Source organism: Saccopteryx bilineata, chromosome 1, assembly GCF_036850765.1.
Source record: "Saccopteryx bilineata isolate mSacBil1 chromosome 1, mSacBil1_pri_phased_curated, whole genome shotgun sequence".
Classification (NCBI taxonomy): domain Eukaryota; kingdom Metazoa; phylum Chordata; class Mammalia; order Chiroptera; family Emballonuridae; genus Saccopteryx; species Saccopteryx bilineata.
In genome coordinates this window covers 53474079-53497017 of record NC_089490.1, presented here as the reverse complement: position 1 = coordinate 53497017, position 22939 = coordinate 53474079, and the positions used below count along the sequence as shown (strand labels likewise).

At 37.7% G+C, this 22939-nt stretch overlaps 1 protein-coding gene across 1 annotated transcript in view; it reads right to left on the bottom strand.

Moving 5' to 3' along the window:
- The window catches only part of BCKDHB (branched chain keto acid dehydrogenase E1 subunit beta), a 233054-nt gene that overhangs the window by 138142 nt on the left and 71973 nt on the right, over window positions 1-22939 (bottom strand). Inside the window, exons 7-8 of the mRNA XM_066253993.1 lie at window positions 13103-13200; window positions 10906-11016 (exon numbers count right to left, since the gene is read on the bottom strand). Of these exons, the coding sequence (XP_066110090.1) occupies window positions 10906-11016; window positions 13103-13200 (209 nt within the window). The remainder of the gene's footprint in view (window positions 1-10905; window positions 11017-13102; window positions 13201-22939) is intronic.

The window sequence follows — 22939 nt, the reverse complement described above, 5'->3', positions numbered from 1 at the left end:
AAAAAGTGAGAATCACACTAGTATAAAACTTTTTTACCCAAACATAACACAGGTATATAATGAAGGATTATCTTCAAAGTCCCAAGTGAAAGTTACTGTGAACCTAAAATTCTATATATATCTAGCCAAATATCAATCAAGTGTGAGTGCAAAATAATTTTTTTCCAAACACAAGTGTTGAAAGCCTCCATCATCTATACACCTTTTACTTGAATAAACTATGTACATCCTTCATAAAAGTAAGAGAAAAAAATATAAAAGAGAGAGGCATAGGACCCAGTTTCAATAAATTTTTAAGTTAGATTATAACTGATACTACAAAACTACAGTGTTATACGAGAAAAGGCAAGAAAATATTACCAACTACAGCATAAATGCTATGATTTTGTAAGTGTTAGTACCAGGAAAGTAGTAAGTTAAAGACCATCAAAGTGAAGAACAAATATAGGCTTCTTACTTTATACCTAGAGTGTTAAACTAGGAACATCATGAACCTAAAATCTTTATTCTTTCACCATAAAATGAGGTAACGATTTGCTTCTTTTCACTGGTGTCCCTAATAGCAAACGCAAACAGTTTAAACAAAATGAAAATCTTGACTACAACTCATAATTTAAGTGCATAAGGGGGTCACATCGAAAAAGATTAGAAACAGAAAAGCGTAATTATATAACTTAACCTTGCTTTCTCCACTTCCATAGGGGTGGGGGGAGCCAAATGAAATAAAACAGGAAAGTATGATTTATAAGGTGTATTATAGGAATTTACATATTTAGGAATATTATATCTTTTTAAAGTGTTATACAGGTAGGTAAATGTAAAAGAAAATTCCTGAAATGTTACAAAAGATGTTGCAAGCTCAAATTTAAAAGCATACCATCAGCAAAACTTACAATAATTATTAAAGCATGAAGTTAGTTAACTGTAAAATAACTACTCTAATATGAGGCCCTGATGTACTATGAAAAGCCAGAGTTCCAGAATTTAAGACCTGGGTGTGAACTGCAGTTCTACCACTTAGTAACTGAGGGACTTAGGGAGGTTCCTAATATTTATGAGACTTGATTTTCTGATCTCTAAAATGGGAGTAATACTTCTTAGCATACAGGGCCACGGAAAGGATGTAAAAAAGAACATATATAGCTGTGACAGAAAGCCTGACACAAAATAACTAGGAACTAAAAAGCACATACTACCCCTCCCCATAAACACATTTCTACTGCCAATATCTTTGACACTTTCAAGTTACAGTCAAGTCACAGCACAAATCACAGTTATTAAATCATATCTGAAAATTATTTATAAATTGTGCTCAAACTCTGCTGGAGAAGCTGCATGCTTCTCAACAAAAGCAATAAAATAAAAAGCAAAGGTTCTGAAGCGAGGCAACCTGGCTGGATGGAGCCAGCTCTGTGAGCTGAGCGGCCTGGAGCAAGCTGCTCTACCTTCTCAAGCCTAAGTTTTCTCATCTATACAACAATGACATGAATGTCCAATTAATGGAACAGCTGTGAATATTAAAGGAGAGGTAAGTAAAAAATGTCATTTTAACTTTTTTAACAAAACTCCCTGCCCTCATAGAATTCAGAGGAATTAGCCACAGGTTACCACACAGGGCAATAAATGTAGGAGTGATATCCCTAATATAGCATTCAAGAATCTAGAACTTGTTTCAATTAGTACAACAATGGACAAGTTGTGGTTATGACAAAGAAAACTATGGGAACAATGACTTGGCAAATGGTGTAACCCAGTTCCTAATTCTCAGCTTTCTTAGTTTAGAACAGAACAACTGTTTTATCAGACAGGACGACCTTGCCCTGCCTGCCTGCTCTCCTGGCAAAATCAACCTGCATCCAAATTAATCCCAAAGAAAAAATGAGACACATTTTCATAGAAAAGGAGAAAGAAAGAAAGAAAGAAAGAAAGAAAGAAAGAAAGAAAGAAAGAAAGAAAGAAAGAAAGAAAGAAAGAAAAAAATATAATAAAAAAAGCATTTCATTTTACCCCAGGCAATATTGATTCTAAAAAGAAGTTTTACTCATTTCTTAAATAGGTTTTCGATATTAGAAAATTATAATCAGAATTGAATACACAATTTTTAACATACAATTTAAAATAACTTTACTTATGTTATACCATCAGAAAAATATTAACTATTCTCAACATTTAAACATGTGAAATCAGTGATAATTTTAAAACCAAATAACCTTGTATTATCAAAGAGATATAGTTCTCATCTGGCCATAGGTATTCTTTAATTATATGTTTTTACTAAAAGCTTATTTTAAGAAAAAGGAGAACAGAAAACAGAGATTTCCAATTTGTTTTCAGTCTAATAGATAATCTATTATTCTGATGTATAAGTGAAAGAAAACTTTTGGGTTACATTATAATATATGCTTTAGAATAAAAGTACTTCTATGCAACTTATTCAGAACTATAACACAAGATATGCCAAATTTACAATAACACAGCCAGACCCCACTATAGGAGCCTGGTGATATTACTATGAAACTTGGCCTAAGAGGGGCCTCTAGTGGTTACTGACAGTTACTAGTCCCCTTCGCACCACCAGCCTCTACCTTCTGGTCTTGTTCTCATTAATGCGCTCATTCTCTCCCTTCCCCCTCAGCAATTTAAATCTTCAAGCAAAACAACTACTATTCTATCCCTGAATTATTCAATTAAGTCCAAGAAAGCAACTTAAAAATATATATATAACTGATACTCTTAAACCATTATGTAAAAAAAAAACCATTATGGGTCTCTAAAGGTAAATTCTCCAACGTACACATAAGGCCAATTTAGAAACATTCAGTAAAATACAGATCCTAAACATCACCTTGCTAGGGTTAGCAATCTTAATAAAAATGAAATCTATAGTAGTCTAAAATAAACCTATAAAAATAAAAGACAAATTTAAAAACTACAAATTAGAACTAAAGTCACAAAATATAACATGTATGTTTTTGTTTATCTTCAGTGGTCCTATGTGTTTTTCAAACGTGTTTTGCACTGTTCACAGGTACTTATCACTAACACTGAGTGTAAATCCAAGACTAAGCAAACTTGGTTCTTTATACAGTGTGTCCGTAAAGTCATAGTGTGCTTTTGACCGGTCACAGGAAAGCAACAAAAGATGATAGAAATGTGAAATCTGCACCAAATAAAAGGAAAACTCTCCCAGTTTCATACCTATTCAGTGCAGTTCAATGTGGGCTCACGCACAGATTTTTTAGGACTCCTTAGGTAGCTATCCCGTATAGCCTCTACAGACTCGTCACTGACTGATGGCCTACCAGAACGGGGTTTCTCCACCAAACTGCCGGTTTCCTTCAACTGCTTATCCCACCGAGTAATGTTATTCCTATGTGGTGGTGCTTCATTATAAACGCGCTGATATTCATGTTGCACTTTGGTCACGGATTCGAATTTAGCGAGCCACAGAACACAACGAACTTTCCTCTGTGCCGTCCACTTCTCTACTGGCATGGCCGTGGGCTGCTCCGCTGTATACACGGTGTTACGTCATCATCTGCACATGCGCACATGCTGCCACATCATCCTACAGAAACTGGGAGGGTTTTCCTTTTATTTGGTGCAGATTTCACATTTCTATCGTCTTTTGTTGCTTTCCTGTGACCAGTCAAAAGTGCACCATGACTTTACGGACACACTGTATATAAATGAATACCCACATTCAGATGACTAAGGTGTATCTCTTTTCCAGTTCTACACCTACAATATCCTTTTCTATTTTTATGGAAGGCCCCTACTTCCAAGACCACCACACACCCATCCATCTACCCTACTAGCCTTATAAACTGCCTTACCCTTATCTAGGGTCCAGTGAAGTCTTTGGAAGCAAGAATGGAAACAGATGGGGTACAAGAGTAGAGGATGTTAAATCTAGGTACACTGAACCTTCTCTCCCAACTATCATCACTCCCTCATGCCAGATAAACTACTCCCAGCCTGTCTCACAATGTCACATTGCTGCAGCCTTGCCTTGCTCCAGAGATAGCCTACCCCAAATACTCTGAGATAACAGAAACCTCAGAAGGTAGCCAAACAACAACCATTTGCATCTATGCACACAGAATCTTTTGCTACATAACTTAGGTTTAAAAAAGAGGAAACAAGAGGACAAGGTAGAGAGAAAAAAATCCTTTCCATGTCACTTCCTAAGCTTTGTTAAATTAAAAAAAAAAAAAAAACACTTCCCAAGTACCTCAAAAAAGTAGATTGCTTGTGGGGAAGGAGCTTTGAAACAGTATCTTATACCACAGTGTGTTGAAACAGACAAAAACCCTGATCAGAAGCACTATATAACAGCTGTGATGAATGAAAAAGTCACAGGTCACTCCGGAACCAGCAAGATGGCCAAAGGAAACAGGCCCCAGCTGCCCTCTTCCATCTCTACATTCCATGACAATGACTCACCTGCATTATAGACAAGGAAATGAGGGGGAAAAGGTTCTGAAAAGTTCAAATTGTATTCATAAGGTTTGAAGGGTAAAGCATTTGTTCTTGATTCATAAGAAAACAGTACAGGCCCTCCCTGGCCAATACACATGTCCAGTTTTAAAATTTGGTCATCTAGATTCCATGAACAGCTAGCAATAATGTGACAGAAAAAAATAAGGTAGAATTTAAATTTAAAAAGGCTTAAAATCACAAAAATTGTGCACTGAAATGTACCAATGAAATAAACAGCTTTATACCTCAGTAAATGTAAATATTTTAAGAGTATAACAATCCATGTTCAATTTGTATTATTTATTTTTAAAAGATGAAATTATATACAAAAGGTTCTGAAAATATTTACATCCAAATGGTTAAGAATTATTTAAAGCTGTCCACAGAATAGTAACTCTCATTTACACAAAAAATGAAATTATCTTAAGAACTCATTTCCCAAAAATTATAGATAGAAGAAGTGTACTGTAGCCAATTTCACTTTGTTTTTTAGAATAGATAAATTGGCTCAATTCTAATGATAATTCAAAATGAATTTTAATATATTATAAAAAGTGGATAAAAGAAAAATAAAACACAAGGTCAAACTAAGAAGACTTTAAAACAAATATTTCAACAGAACAAATTAGTGGATTTATTCATAGAGCAATATTCTAGAGTCACTTTTTAAACTTTTGTATAAACACCAAGAATAAGAAAAAGCACCAAAACATTTCAATATTATAAATTTTCTTAACACATTATCAAACTTTTCTCTTACTGATATTCCTAATTTTTCAGCAATATTTATTAAACACCAAGCCTATGCTAGGCATCTTTTCAGGTTCTGAGAATTTAATAGTGGGCCAACATATAAAAATCACACCTCTTGGCCCTGGCCGGTTGGCTCAGTGGTAGCGCGTCGGCCTGGCATGCAGAAGTCCCGGGTTCAATTCCCAGCCAGGGCACACAGGAGAGGCACCCACCTGCTTCTCTACCCATTCCCCTCTCCTTCCTCTCTGTCTCTCTCTTCCCCTCCCGCAGCTGAGGCTCCGTTGGAGCAAAGGATGGCCCGGGCGCTGGGGATGGCTCCGTGGCCTCTGCCCTAGGCGCTAGAGTGGCCCTGGTCACAGCAGAGCGACGCCCCGGAGGGGCAGAGCATCGCCCCCTGGTGGGTGTGCTGGGTGGATCCCGGTCAGGCGCATGCGGGAGTCTGTCTGACTGCCTCCCCATTTCCAGCTTCAGAAAAATACAAAAAAAAAAAGTCACACCTCTTATAGACCTTATCTTCTAATAAGGTAAGAAAGATCAACATTATAAAGAATAAAAATAGCCCTGGCTGGTTGGCTCAGTGGTAGAGCGTCGGCCTGGCGTGCAGGAGTCCCGGATTCGATTCCCGGCCAGGGCACACAGGAGAAGTGCCCATCTGCTTCTCCACCCCTCCCCCTCTCCTTCCTCTCTGTCTCTCTCTTCCCCTCCCGCAGCCAAGGCTCCATTGAAGCAAAGATGGCCTGGGCTCTGAGGATGGCTCTATGGCCTCTGCCTTAGGTACTGGAATGGCTCTGGTCGCAACAGAGCAACGCCCCAGATGGGCAGAGCATCGCTCTCTGGTGGGCATGCCAGGTGGATCCCAGTCAGGCACATGTGGGAGTCTGTCTGACTGCCTCCCCATTTCCAATTTCAGAAAAATACAAAAAAAGAATAAAAATAACATAGTATGTTAGACTGTGTTAATATCTCTAGAGAAAAAGAAAGAAGTAAAAGTGGGGGTCTAGTAGGAGGGATGGAATTCAATATTATATCAGCTGGTCAGGAAAGGCCTTAATGACAAAATGGTATTTGAGTAGTGACCTAACAGAGTTAACCAAGGGCATTTCTTGAAAGGTGGATGGTGGGGTGTGAGATATGGTGAGATCAGGTAAATCCCTGTAGGAATTCTGACTTCCCCACTGAGCTTCACTGGAAATCATTGAGGCCTTTTAAGACTAGAAGAAGAACATGTGACTCATATTTGAAAAGATCAACTCTGCCTATGGCAATGAACGGTCAGAAGCACAAACTCAGTAGGCTCTGGCCAAATCCCAGGTGAGAAAGGCTTGCTAGTGATTTGGACCAGGATCAAAGGTAACAGTCGTAGAAGCAGTCTGATTTTGGACATACTGTGTAGGCAAGGCCAGCAAGATCTCTTTTGGAATTAAATGGGGGAAGGCAGAGCATGAAAGAGAAATCAAAAAGACTCCAAGATGTAAAGGCAAACTCTTATTTATTTCAATAATTAACAAAATTTAATCTTCAATTAAAGTGAAGTATGTCAAATTGTGTCAATTTTCTGTATAAATGTGAAAATAAGCTTGTAAACTGTCATTTTTCATTGTTTGCAGTATTGTATAGAGTTGATTCTAAGTTGAATGACATGATTCTCAAAAACCTGAGTTTCTTTCAAAGCCTGTCTGTCATTCTCCTGCCAAAGTCAAGTTATTATTTTCCATAAGCAGCTTCTCTGGATTTCTACTTACTTAAAAAAAAAAAAAAAATCTTTTCAAGCTAAACAACACCTCAAGGCCTAAGTCTGCCTGGCCACTTTGCTAACATTGTAGCTCCCTTTCTAACCCGTTTTGATTGTGGTCTGTGTCTCGGCAGGAAAGCCCATTAGAGCCCACAACTCTTAACCACTGTTCTCACTCCTAGGAAGATTCTGGAAGGGCAGCTCCCCTTAAGAGCTCCAATTTTACATCAGTATGACAGCTGAGCTGGATTAGGAAAACTGGAACAAGGGGTGTGCATAGAGTTGAACGACAAAAGAAACTCCCCCAGGTCAGAGCACACCAAGGCTTTCTTGGAACCTATAAAAAGGCCCACTATAATAGGACTCCAAGGAAACTAATCAACAGGAGCACGTTCCCTGTTTTTCTTTTTAACTTTCTGTTAAAATACAACAATATACAAGAATGAGCACAGTGTGTTCTGCTTATTTTTCAAAACTTGAACCCATGTGTCTAACCAGTGGTGGCACAGTGGATAGCACATCGACCTAAGACACTGAGGAACCAGGTTCGAAACCCCGAGGTCACTGGTTTGAGCACAAGCTCATCCGGCTTGAGTGCAGGGTCTCCAGCTTGAGTGTGGAATCATAGACATGACCCCATGGTCGCTGGCTTGAGTCCAAAGGTCACTGGCTTGAAGCCCAAGGTTGCTGGTGTGAGCCCAATGTCACTGGCTTGAGCGAGGGGTCACTGGCTCAGTCAAGGTACGTATGAGAAGCAATGAACAACTAAAAAAAAGTGACACAAGTACTAGTTGATGGTTCTCATTTCTCTCCCTTCCTGTCTTTCTCAATGTCTTTCTCTCTCTCTCTCTCTAAAAATAAGGAAAATTTAAACCTATGTAAGGAGCACTCAGAACAAGAAACTGTTACCATAAACCCATACCCCTTCCTCAAGCCCTCTTCCAACTATTAAACACCATGTTAATCACTGACTTACACCTACACCAGACTAGTCTTGTCTATTTTTGAACTTTATATAATTTTTTTTTTTAAATTTTAGTGAGGAGGGGAGGCAGAGAGACAGACTCTCGCATGCGCCCCAACCAAGATCCACACGGCCAGCCCACTATGAGGCAATGCTCTGCCCATCTGGGGCCACTGCTCCATTGAAAACAGAGCCAATTTTTTAGTGCCTGAGGCAGAGGCCATGGAGCCATCCTCAGCACCCGAAGCAAACTCACTGGGGCCATGGCTGCGGGAGGGGATGAGAAAGAAAATGAAAGAGAGAGAAGGGGAAAGGGGTAGAGTAGAAAAGCAGATGGGCACTTCTCCTGTGTGCCCTGACCAGGTATCCAACCTAGGATATCCACACACAGGGCCAACAGTCTACCACTGAGCCAACCGGCCAGGGCCAACTTCATAGAAATTTAATCATATACTATGTACTCAATTGAATCTGACTTTTAAAAGTCAAAGTGTATTTGTGAGATGAAAACATACTGTTCCATTAAATTTTTGGTTCATTCTCATTGCCAAATAATATTCTATTTACTTCTTTTCCCATTCTCTGGTTGATGTGCATTCAAGTAGTTTATACTGTGAGACTATTAGAAATAGTGCTCCTAGGAACATTCTTGAACTTATCTTTTGTACATTTCTGTTGAGTGTACACACAGGAGTGGAACTGATGAGTTATAGGATTCAGGTAGATAATTCCAAACAATTTTTTAAATGGTTGTACCAATTTACATACCCAACAGTAGTATATGAAAGATGGGTTGATCTACGTCCTCAGCAATACTTTGTATTTGGCTATTTGTCATTTTAGCCAGAATGATGTTTTTAGTGGTATCGTATTATGGTATTAATTTGTACATCTGACAGCTAAAGAAACATTTAAAAAACAAAACAAAAAAATCTGGACTTTTTTATTTTTATTTTTATTCACCATTTGGATATCTTCCTTTGTGAAGTGCCTTTTCAAGACTTTTGTCCATGATTCTATTGGAATGTCATTTTTATTTTTAATTGTAAGAGTATTTTATATTTCTGAATATAAATTTTGATGAGTTTCCCAAATCCTGTGGGTTGTCTATTTATTCTATTATTGGGACTTCTTGATGAATAAATTTTAAAATTTTAGTGAAGCCAAATGTTACCACCCTTTTAAAAGAATTAGTGTTCCTGGGTTTTGTTTTGTTTTGTTTTAAGAAATCTTTGCCTGCACAAGATTATATACTCACCTATGCTTTCTCCCAAGAGCTTCATCATTTTTTTTCTTTGACAATTACAATTGGAATTCCATCTGGAGTTGACATTTCTGTGATACTTTCAATTGTAAATAAACCAGCATCGTTTATTAAAAAGACCCCCTTTTCCTCTCTGAATGCAATTTCACCTTTGTCCTGAATCAAACGACACAATAGTCTGTTTCTGGACTCTTAATTCTGTCCCATTGGTCTTTTTGTCTATCTTAACACCAATACAATGTTGTAATTACTATAGCCTTATAACACATTTTGACACTTGATAATTAGGTCCTCCAGCTTTATTCTTCAAAACTGCCTTAGCCTTATAACCGTTAACATAGTATGTGCTTCAGTTAGTTTGAATCTTCTTTATTTTCTCTGAATAATATTTTGTGATTTTTCTGCATAAAGTTCTTATACATGCATCACATCGTCACCTAATAGAACTATACTACACTTTTATAGCAGTATTAAGTGCAGATTATTTTTATGTAACTAACCTAAGAAGCAGCCTGTAAAGCTATGAGAATGACAGTTTCTTAAAAATATAAATATGGTCCTAATAAGTTGGCTCAGTGGTAGAGCATTACAGCCCATGTGGATGTCTTGGGCTCAATTTCTAGTCAGGGCACACAGGAGAAGTTACCATCTGCTTCTCCACCCCTCCCTCTTCTGTTTCTGTCTGTCTATCTCTCTCTCTCTTCCCTTCCCGCAGATGGCTCAATTGGTTCCAGTAAGTTGAGCCCAGGAGCTGAGGACGGCACCTTGATCTCCACCCTCAGGTGCTAAAAATAGCTCAGTTGCCAAGCAACCAAGCAAAAGCCCCAGATGGGCAGAGAATCACCCACAGGGGGCTTGCTGAGTGGCACCCAGTTGGGGCACATGCAGGAGTCTGTCTCTCTGCCTCCCCTTCTCTCACTTAATAAAAAAAAAGTAAATGTAAAATACCCTAAGCTCTTAGGACTCCTTTGCTATAGCAATAAATCAAGAAAAAAAAATATATGCAATGTTACCTAATAGTAGATAAAAACCACCATCACACACACACAAAGCACTTAACCTTACTTATATACCAATATGGGAGTAGATGATATTGGTTATAGCCCAGGAAATGAGAACTAAACTGTGTCTTTGAGAGCAGACTATGGGAATCATATTAATAGTAAGCAACAAAATCAATCTAATCAGGCCAAAGTTGAAGAGGAAACTGAGATAGAAAACTATAAATCAAAGCAGCCAATTAACATAATATAACATTCAAACTGCAATCCATACTATTAAGGTTCTATAAAGAGTTAGCTTTGTTTTTATTAATAATCCCATCTCCATTTCTTTTGAAAAAGAAAATTTAACCAAACCATTTCTAACTATATTAAACCTAGCTTATTAAACCACAACCAATCAGAAGTTAAAAACATAGATGACCGCCCTGTGTCTATCTGCACTACCCATTACTCACAACTTAACTCAAGCTGGCCATGTGAAGGACAGTTTTCTAATATCCTCAACACTGAGAACTATGGAAGGAAAAAAAACCTAAGCAATTTATTTCTTTGAACATTTGACTTATGATATAGCATACATTTCTATCATGGTTTAAATTTTTAAAATTTTAAATGAGTTGAAAATGCTAACAAAGCTCAAAATTTCAGAAACAATACAAATTTGCCCAAGATATTAAGGGAATGACACTCTATCAATACTATATACCTTGCAAACTGTGTCCACATCCCAAGGGAGTATAGTTCTCAGATCAATGATTTCACAAGATACTCCAAGCTTTTCTTGAGCCATGGAAGCCACCTCTCGGATCACATGAACCTGAAAAAAAGAGGAAAATATGTAGGGAATGGCTACAGAAATTCAGGCCTAAAATATTAGCTGAGTTCTGACATCAGTAATAGAGGTAGCATTAAAGTCAGGAATTAATCTTCACCGAGAATTAAATAATTTGTTTTAGACATGAGGAACTTCATATTCCACCAAAATAATCAAATATAGATGTCTGAAAAACAGCTGGAGGAGGTTCCTAAAGAGAGTAAGAGGAGTCATTGCTCAAGAGACTGATTCCAAGATATCATCAAAGACATAAAGTCACAGGAGTAGGTGGGGTTTCTAGAAAACCAATGTAGAGGGAACAGTGAAAGGCAGGAAACATGGAACCCTGTAGATCAGTGGCCCCCAACCTTTTTTGGGCCACAGACCGGTTTAATGTCAGAAAATATTTTCACGGACCGGCCTTCAGGGTGGGACGGATAAATGTATCACGTGACCTAGACAAGTGTCAAGAGTGAGTCTTAGACGGATGTAACAGAGGGAATCTGGTCATTTTTTAAAAATAAAACATCATTCAGACTTAAATATAAATAAAACAGAAATAATGTAAGTTATTTATTCTTTCTCTGCGGACCGGTACCAAATGGCCCACAGACCGGTAACGGTCCACGGCCCAGGGGTTGGGGACCACAGCTGTAGATGACCAGCATTTAAGGGGAAAAACAATGAAGAGGAGTTCACAAAAAAAAAAGAAGAGAAGGAGAAAAAGGAAGAAGGAAGAAGAAGGAGGAGGAGGGGGAGAAGGGAAAGAAAAGAAACAGGAAGAAAATCAGGAGACTGTGTATTCCAAGCTAAAGAAAGGGCTTCCTGGAGAATGGGATTAGTTTTGTACACCACAGCGAACTGGGATAGAACTGGATTTAACAGTGAGAAGGTTGGTGATGTTAGAAATAGTTTTAGTGAACAGTGGGAACAAAGAACAAAATTCATAAGGTACAACACATCATAAGGAAGTTAAGAAATTAAATACTGGTGGTAGAAATTGTTCAGTTAGTAAGAAAAGAAAGGAGAAAGATATACTGGTATTTAAAAAAAGTGTTGGGTTAAAAATAAACTTTTTAGATAGTGAAGAGAAAACACACCTTTTTAATAAAAAGGACATGGAAAGAAGAAACTGAAGATGCAGGAGAGAGAAGAACCAATTGATGATCAGTCCTGGAAACAATAAGTGGAATATAATCTGAAAAACATTTGGAGAGGTGAGTATGACAGCCAGACACCTCTCCTTGGAAAACAAGGGAAACAGGAGAGGACTGAAAGAAGTCTAGATGTAAAGGGAAAACAAGAAATGGGAGTTACTCTCTAACTTCCCCATTAAGAGAGGCGAAGACCCATGCTGAGAGTGGCGGGGATATAGATAAAAAGTTTTCCCACTGGAGATGAGAAACCATGAGGACTGTGGCTCTCGAAGCCAAAAATCAAATGAGAGAGGAGGCGGTTGTAATATTGTAAATGATCTGCATTATCTTCTTTATACTACCACATTAAATTTTCTAAAACAAACAAGTATTTCCTTTACACAGAAAAACGAACAATCAAGCACTTCGTTTAAAAGGTGATTAAGAAGTGTAAGAGCCAGATGTCTACGTCCAGAGACAGAGTTCTGAGCTTAAATGCTTGGAGAGAGAGCAATGTGACAAGCACCGGGGAAGGTGGAGGCAGATCAGTGGTCAGGTTTACTGGAAAAGAGAAAGGTACAGAATTCTGAGAGTGCACCGACCACTGGACCGGGCCACATGATGAGCAAAGTGACCATGAGAGATGGCAGCAGATGAGGTGAAAAAGATAAGAGTATGTAAAATGCAGCAAGTAGTGGATAAACTATGCTTCAAAATAAAGTTTTTAATTAATATAGTTTTTAACATCACATTTTTTAAGGCTTCACCATATGCATATATATTGTAATGAATAAATAAGGACCTGTCCCTCAGTAAAAAATCAGTACTAGATGTAGACATAGCACCAAACAAGGCAAATTTGATATAAAGAAAGCATCTTTTTCAATTCTTCATGTTATCAGGTTAAAAGTAAGAGCACATGAACCTTACCGGTCGGTATAAATGTTACTGACCTGAGTGCCCCAGGCAACTAGAGTAACATCACTCCCTTCCTGTATGACTTCAGCCAGCGACAAGGGAACGTTGTACGGCTCTACAGGAACCTGTTCCACTGAATATAAAACAGGGAAAAGAATGAAAGGTTAATTATCTTCTTTCACGTGACATCTGTGCATAAAAGAACCTCACTGTGGCAAAGCTTTACTTATTCTTCCATAAATTCCAAGTTATTTATGACAGAAAAATCATCCAGTATACAGCTTCATGACATTACTACACAGACAAAAAAAAAAATCAATATAAATGTATGAAATGTATCAGCTATACTGGAACAGAAAAAGAATGTTAGGTAAAAATTAAGACAATAAAGTGTAGGCTTTAGCCAATAATAATGTATCAAAATGTACCATACGGATGTTAATATGTTACTAACAGAAGAAAGGGGGTGTTGGGGTATATGGAAATTCTCTGTACTACCTTTATTTTTATTTATTTTAATTTACTTTTTGTAAAGCTAAAAATGTTCTGAACAATAAAGTTAAGGGAACTGTTAATATATCCACTAAAACTTGATTGGACTGAATTAAGTTCCCAGACAAGAATGTCTATCAAGGAACATATTTATAAAGGTTTAGGGAAAAAAATTAATAACATCATAGGGCCAAATTTTTAAGCATATTTTATTTTTGTACTTTGCATCTATGAATACTTTAGTAACCACAGCAGCTGACAACACTTTAATTTTCAAAGGTGAATCCTGTAAAACTCAGAGAAAAACTGTATCAGCTCCACCAGGCCAAAATGATGAACAGCCACCAGTATCCCAGAGAAAACGATATCGTGATTTCTCTGTGCAGCCAAGTACAAACAATATAGATTTGACTGAATTCAAGAGAAAATAATAAGACAAATTATTAAATGAAATTAAGTAGGAAGGTGATAGATTACCCCACTATACTGGGAGGCCTCCTTGAATTCCTATGTGAGAACATTACAATGGAATTGGAGGGGGTGGGAGGAGAATGTTCCCTTTTGTTCATTTTCCCCATGGTTATATTATCATTGCTACATAATTCTTTGAATTATTTTTAATTCAAAGAGTAAAATAAAAGGTTTCCTCTGCTCCCCAGCCAGCCCTTACAAATCCAACGGCCAAAAGTAATCAATGCTAACAGTTTCCAGGGTATCTGCAGCGGCCAGCTCTTTCTTTGCGGCACCCTGGTTTCTCAGGCCTATTCCTACAACTGGGAAATGCCCCACCTTATAAGGCAGGACCCTTTCTCTACTACAAGAGTGAGGTCCATGTATTCATCTGCCCAGCTTCCCTTGCAGCTACAGCACAAAACACAGGCTCTGCCTATCTATCAAATACACCCATGCAAGACTCGGAATTGAAACTGATGACACACAAGAGCAGCAAGTGTCTAGAATTTATTCAAGAGTACTGGTAACAGTGGGGGCAGATCTCGTATCCACCTCAGAAGTATTAATGATTCAGACTGCAGTTCCATGTCCACTGATAATTGCTGGGGAGCATCTGCAGAACCAGTTATGCAGTGGAATTTTGGGTATTGCTTCTAAATGGACACACAGCCTCTAAGCCAGGTTCTCAGACACTCCAGAGATCCCTGGGCTATTTATTATCCTTCAACAAATCCTTTTTGCTTATATTGCTTCATCAGATCTGCTTCAAAATTAAAAACCCTGATGTAGTATCTTTTCAGATGTGTACAGTATGCAAATATACAAATATAAAGACACATGTAAACTATTTTTCTTTTCACAGAATCACATTCATTGTACATGCTGCTAAGAACACTTCTAGACTAACTGGTGTTGGCACAGTGGATAGAGTGTCTACCTGGAATGCTGAGGAGCCGGGTTTGAAATTCCAAAGCTTAAACACAGGCTCATCAGGTTGAGTGTTGGGTCACCAGCTTGAGCATGGGATCACAGACATGATTCCCATGGTTGCTGGCTTGAAGCCTAAAGTAGCTGGAGTAAGCAAGGGATCACTGGCTTGCCCCATAGTCAAGGCATGTATGTGAATCAATCGATAAATAACTAAAGTAACACAACTACTAGTTGATGCTTCTCATCTCTCTCCGTCTCTGTTAAAAAAAAAACAACAACAATAAAAAAACCTCACCCTTCTACAATCTCCCTATTTAGCTATATTTCTTGGTCATCTTTTTAGGTCAAAAATAGAGCTTTTTTAAAAAAATCATATTTATAAGTAAAAACTATCAAATTCAATGATGCTGTTATCAGTGATGTGTTGGAAAATTTTATTCCTTGTATATTTGTATATTTCTAATTTTTAAATTGATTTTTAGAGAGAGAGAAAGGGACTTGTTGTTCCACTTAATTATGCATTCATTGGTTCCTTCTTATATGTGCTCTGATCTGGGATTGAACCCACAATCTCTTTTTTTTTTTTTTTTTTTGTATTTTTCTGAAGTTGGAAACGGGGCAGCAGTCAGACTCCCGCATGCGCCCGACCGGGATTCACCCAATACGCCCACCAGGGGGTGATGCACTGCCCATCTGGGGCATTGCTCTGTTGCAACCAGCGCCATTCTAGCGCCTGAGGCAGAGGCCAAGGAGCCATCCCCAGCGCCCGGGCCAACTTTGCTCCAATGGAGCCTTGGCTGCAGAGGGGAAGAGAGAGACAGAGAGGAAGGAGAGGGGGAGGGGTGGAGAAGCAGATGGGTGCTTCTCCTGTGTGCCCTGGCCGGGAATCGAACCCGGGACTCCTGTACACCAGGCCGACGCTCTACCACTGAGCCAACCGGCCAGGGCTGAACCCACAATCTTGACATAATAAGACGATGCTCCAACTGCCTGAGCTACCTGACCAGGGCCTTTTTATCTTTTTTTGTATTTTTGTTTATTTTCAATCCATTGACATTTCTATAACCTGTGCCAGAGAGAGATGAGTATTTTTTAAATCATGTTAAAATAAAATAACAAAATGGTAAAATCTGTAAAACAGTACAGAATACAGTGAAGTTAGAGATCCTGTGAGATAAGCTGTTAGAAAAGTATAAGCATTAAAAGTGTATTTTAAAGGTTTTGTGGAGAGCCCTGGCCAGTTTGTTCAGTGGACAGAGTGTCGGACTGGCATGAGGACATCCAGGGTTCAATTCCTGGTCACGGCACACATGAAAAGCAACCATCTGCTTCTCTTCCCCTCCTTCTCCCCCTTTTCTCTTTCTTCCCCTTTCACAGCCAGTGGTTCAATTGGTTCGAGCGCTGGCCCCAGGCCACTGGGGATGGCTCAGCTGACTCAAGATCAGTCCCAGATGGTGGTTGCCAAGTAGATACTGGCCAGGGTGCATGCAGGGATCTGTCTCTCTACTCGACCTCCTCTCACATAAATAAATAAATAAATAAATAAATAAATAAATAAATAAATAAATAAATAAATAATTTGTGGAGCACACAAACTATGTTGAGTCAGATACTTCCACGCTCTACACCAGGGGTGGGCATCCTGTAGCATGTAATATATATTTTGTATGCAGTGTTCTCCAATAACAACAACTATACCCATTCACTTACATATTGTCTATGGCTGTTTTTGCCCTACAAGAGCAGAACTGACTAGCTGCAAGAGATGGCATGGCCTACAAGACTAAAATATTACTGTCTCTTTACAGAAAAAAATTTGCCAGTCTCAATTCTATATAATGCTTTCAGAGTTTTTTCAGCCCATTCATTGATGGCTTAAATACCATGTTAGATGGACAAACAGTCCCATGGCCATACAGATTGGTGGGTGGGTGGATGGATGGATGGATGGATGGATGGACAAAGGAACAAACAGAAAAACAGACATATTTAACTGTAGAATATTCTACATAGCAGTTACTAACTGAAAATGAGGGTCAAGAACAACACTGATGACATCTGGCAAACATGCCAAAGGTAGCACACAGGCTCTTTGACATCATCAAGTCTCTCCCCAGCAGCAAGATCTGCAAGCCAGTAGATGAGGCTTGAAGCCAGTTCATAGCCTATCTTACTGGTGAGTCAGTGACCACCATTCAGAGTCCTTCTTTCCTGCTTTGCACATCAGTTGCCAGCTGGTGATCAGCAAATCCCTGGAACACAACTCTATGGCTGACACACCAAAAAAAATAGATTGGCTCCTTGGCCCACCTCTGTTGAAAAGTTGCCAATGAAAAAACAATGTTGCCAATGAGAGGCTGCTTCAAAGTATTAAACTACCCAGAATAGTAAGACCTCATTACTTTATCAATTAATTAAAGGACAACATGGCAACAAAGCTTAATTCTCCATCAAAAAATATCATTCAGAGAATTATATTCAAGTGTTCTATAAAAAAAAAAAAAAAAAAAAAATCTCCTAAGATTTGCATAAATTTAATCCTGAGAGAAGAGTAAGAATTTTATGTTTATTTTCTTAAACTCCACAAACTGGTAACCTAGAGAGCAAGCTATAACTCACAGGTAACTTTTAGTTACATCAATATGAAAGATATTTTGTCTTACAGAAGGTCATTTCAAATGAGCATTCTTGGATATCTATCCTATGGCTATGTGCTTTTAAAAGAAAGCAGTAGAAACTTCAGGAACTGAGGAGTCCCTAAACAGTCATGTTACAGATTCTGTTTTCACAGTAGTGGGACTGAGACCACTCCTTTTTTCCACATGCTAATTCTATTTTAATCCATGTACAAATGAGTAAGTAGCCCACAAAGAAATCCTTCAGCATCACGTATGTCAACAAAAATGTAACAGAAAAATAAGTCTTTCCAGGGCCAAAATGAAAAAGATGCTGTTTTTGGTTCAACTATCAGAAAAGGTCATTTTTAATGTATATTATAAGTCCCACCTATATGCTTCCTTTGTAATGCCAAAGGCACTTATATTTATATTATATATACACTTATAGACTCATGACATGAATTACTTCATGCTAGGTCCCGTTTTATTTCCCATCTTCCTCCTTTTGCCTTTTAATTTTCTAAGTAGTTGTATTGTTTTTGACATCTTAAACACACTTTTAAAATAAGACAGAGTGTAAAATATATATATACTATTGCCCAGCCAGATAACTCAGTTGGTTAGAGCATCATCCTGATGCACAGAGGTTTCTGGTTCAATCCCTGGTCAGGGCATAAACAAGAAGGGATCAATGTTTCTGTTTCTCTCTCTCACTCTCTCTCTAAAAATCAGTAAAGTAAAATATATATACTATTATATACACTTACTCACTTAATAGTTATTACATAACACATATATACAGACATCGTGTAAGATGCTAGACTATGAAGTTGAAAGGCAGTCAGTCCCTGTCCTTGACAAACACACACTCAACGGAAGTACAACGATGGAAAGAGATGATCAGAAAACAAAGAAAAACATGACATACCAATGGGGACGCACAGCTCTAGGAATACAGAGTAAAGCAACAACCTGCTTTAAAGGATCTAGGATCCTTCACTACCAAGGAAAGTAGAAGTGATAGGGGTCTCAGACATAAAGAGAAAAATAAAAAAGATATTCCATTTAGAAACAAAAGGTGTATACAAAGACACAGAGATGTAAAACTGTGTGAGTATGTGTATGTAAACATATACAAACACATGTAAACACAGATTTACATGATGTTTTCAGGTGAATACTGAAACCTTTAAATTATACTCCCAAGTTCCTACAAAGAATGTACCAATTCCTTATGATTTCATATATTATAACTCATGTAGAAAGCACCTGCAAAACAACAACTCATTCTTAATGACACAAGTTCCCCAGTGGGGCGCAATCTGACCATTACAGGGATTCTATGCTTCATTTCTCTGCTCTGGCACTAATCTACCATAATGCTAGCTTCCTCACAAATGTGAAATTTAGTAGGGCTTTATTTATGTTGCAGTGATAAAACATAAATGTTCTCTTTAAAAAGAAAAAGTGTATTTCTAAAATATACATTACTTTATCCTGCCTGATTACTAACAGCAAAGTCAGTCTCCATACCTGAGAAAGCCTATTTTCTCTGTCAGAATTTACAGAGTAATGATAGCGAGGTGGGCAAATCCACCCAACCAAGGGCCCAGTCCTGGCTCTATCTCTGTATCTCTGTATCTGGTTAATTTGGTGATCTCTGACAAAGCATTATGTTGCTTTTATGCCCTAGGATCCCACCTGTAAGGTGTAGAAAGCAGCATGTGCCTATCTGCTACACCATAGGGACAGAATAAGAACATATTAAGTTAATCACTATAGACACCCTTCTATTGTAGTTCTTAGAAGACCAGCTTTATAATTTAAAATATAGGAGATATTTCAAAATGAATATGAAGTGATAAAATATCCCCTAATTTTTGTGAGCAGTATAATTCAATGATATAGTCATTAAGACTATAAAAGAAAGTTTTTATTCTAGGAAGTTATGCTGAACAGTTATTCTACCTTCTATTACCATTTGCTGAGTAAAACTTATATCTCTATATTACAGTTGTTATTTATCTGAATAATCTTTCAGAATTGAGGTTATTAATCATGGTCATAATTTTTTGATAATTCTCACTTCTATACCAACAATTACTTCCAACACTGATGCTAAAAAGTACACTGAGAAAATTTTTTTCTAGTAATTACTTCTAAATTATTCCTCAAATTACCCTGTTTTCAATTTTCCCCTCACCTCTTCACCTCAAATTTCTGAAAATTTAAAGATTAACCCCTTAATATTAGAAAAACTGCATCAAAATACTGTTAATAATATTATATTTATTTATTTGTCTATAAAACCTGTTCTTGTAATAGTTGTTATATTAATATAATATTGCTGTCTAATCAGAAGACAAGATTAACTTTCCATCAATAAGAATAATTAACTGCTAAGCTGTGATACTATTTACCCCATGGTAGTAACTGGGGGCATGCATGGACAGCATAAATTGGTATATTAAGTCTCAATACCATGAGGGAGAGTAAACCAGAGAGGTCTCCTGGGACTGGTAGTGGATGAGGCATGATAATAACTTTCATGCCATAAGCATGAAGAAGCACACTAAATAAAATAATAATTTATTTTATTAATAAATAAGTTAATAAAATTCACTTCATCAAAAGATCAAAGAAGAAAATCACACAATCATCTCACCTAATGTCTAGAAATAATTTGATAAAATTCAACACTTAGGGAGAAGTGAGAGGAAGGAGCTTCTGACCAAGTTAAAAATAAAGAGAAATTTCCTTAATTTGATACAGACTACTGACCAAGGTCCAAGGTAAAAAAAGATGAGACATTCCTAACAAAGGAAAAAATCTGAAATGTCTCACCAATTCTTGGGAAAATAAATATAACTATGATTAGCTATAGCAGAGGTCTCAAACTCGCGGCCTGCGAGCCGCATGCGGCCCGCCGAACAATTTTGTGCGGCCCGCAGACTAATCCACGAACTACAGTTTCTGGTCGTTTTGTGACACTGAAAAGTGTTGCATAACAGTTGCCTTTTGTAGGCCTAGTGCTGCCCGCCGAACGGCTGTGATCTTGCTCTGCGGCCCACATGCTGAGTTGAGTTTGAGACCCCTGCAGAGGGTAAGATTTTCTACCTAGATAATTAACTGAAATATTATTAAAGAATTATAGGTGACGTCACGGAAATGGCGCCGTGAGAAGCGCGTCCGACAGCTCTCCCCTAAATCACAACAAATTTATCAACTAGAAACAGAAAAATTTATCCTCGGAGCATTCCGGAGTTCCACACAAACTGAAAGCAAAAGGACTGTTATCACTTGAATCTGAGAGACGAGGGTGTGGAGGAAGCTACCGCAGCAGCGACGCTCATTCAAGCCGCGAGGGAGTGCGCCTGCGTGCTATCAATAAGACCACCCTCAGATGCCGATAAGAAAGAGGAAATCGAATATTACGGATACAAAAGAAAGAGAGGTAACAAAAATAGATGTGGAAAAATCTATGGAGAAAAGACTTAACATATTGGAAGCCTTGGAGCTAAATGACAGAGAATTTAAAATAGAAATCTTAAATATACTCAGAGATATACAAGAAAACACAGAAAGGCAATATAGGGAGATCAGAAAACAACTCAATGAACACAAAGAATATATTACCAAGGAAATTGAAACTATAAAAACAAATCAAACAGAAATGAAAAACTCAATTCACGAGCTGAAAAACGAGGTAACAAGCTTAGCTAACAGAACAGCCCAGATTGAAGATAGGATTAGTGAAATAGAAGACAAACAACTTGAGGCACAACAGAGAGAAGAAGAAAGAGACTCAAAAATAATAAAAAACGAGAAAGCCCTACAGGAATTGTCTGACTCCATCAGAAAGAATAACATAAGAATAATAGGTATATCACAGGGAGAAGAGAAAGAAAATGGAATGGAGAATATACTAAAACAAATAACAGACGAGAACTTCCCAAGCCTGTGGAAGGAACTAAAGCCTCAAATTCAAGAAGCAAACAGAACACCAAGTTTTCTTAACCCCAACAAACCCACTCCAAGGCACATCATAATAAAGATGACACAAACCAATGACAAAGAAAAAATTCTCAAGGCAGCCAGGGAAAAGAAGAGTACAACATATAAAGGAAGGCCTATTAGATTATCATCAGATTTCTCAGCAGAAACTCTACAAGCTAGAAGAGAGTGGACCCCAATATTTAAAGCCCTGAAAGAGAGGAACTTTCAGCCAAGAATACTATACCCATCAAAGCTATCCTTCAAGTATGAAGGAGATATAAAAACATTCACAAATACAGAAAAGATGAGAGAATTTATCAACAGAAAGCCCCCACTCCAGGAAATACTAAGGGGGGTTTTCCAACCAGATTCAAAGAACAAAAGAAAACAACACCACAAGTAACAGCTCCACCAAGAACACAATAAAACCAAACTTAAACTGTGACAACAAAGGAAAAAAAGGGGGGAGAGGATGGAGATTAACAGTAGCAAAGGATGATGAAGTGCAGAAATACTTATAAGATAGGGTACTACAATGAATATGGTAGGTACCCTTTTCATTACTTAATGGTAACCACCCTTAAAAAAACCACCACAAAAACACTTGACTTAAAAAAGGTAGCAACAGAGGAAAGAAGTATGGAACACAAACAAACAAAAACAAATGATAGAAAAACAAAAGAGAAGAATCAAACTAGATACAAAACTAACAGAAAGCAATTTATAAAATGGCAGTAGGGAACCCACAAGTGTCAATAATTACACTAAATGTAAATGGATTAAACTTACCAATAAAAAGACACAGAGTAGCAGAATGGATTAAAAAAGAAAATCCAACTATATGCTGCCTACAAGAAACACATCTAAGCAACAAGGATAAAAACAAATTCAAAGTGAAAGGCTGGAAAACAATACTCCAAGCAAACAACACCCAAAAAAAAGCAGGTGTAGCAATACTCATATCTAATAATGCTGACTACAAGACAGAAAAAGTACTCAGAGACAAAAATGGTCATTTCATAATGATTAAGGGGAAGTTGAATCAAGAAGACATAACAATCCTTAATATATATGCACCAAACCAAGGAGCACCAAAATATATAAGACAGCTACTTATTGACCTTAAAACAAAAACTAACAAAAATACAATCATACTTGGAGACCTCAATACACTGCTGATGGCTCTAGATCGGTCATCCAAACAGAGAATCAATAAAGATATAGTGGCCTTAAACAAAATACTAGAACACCTGGATATGATAGACATCTACAGGACACTTCATCCCAAAGCGACAGAGTATACATTTTTCTCCAGTGTACATGGAACATTCTCAAGAATTGATCATATGTTGGGCCACAAAGACAATATCAGCAAATTTAGAA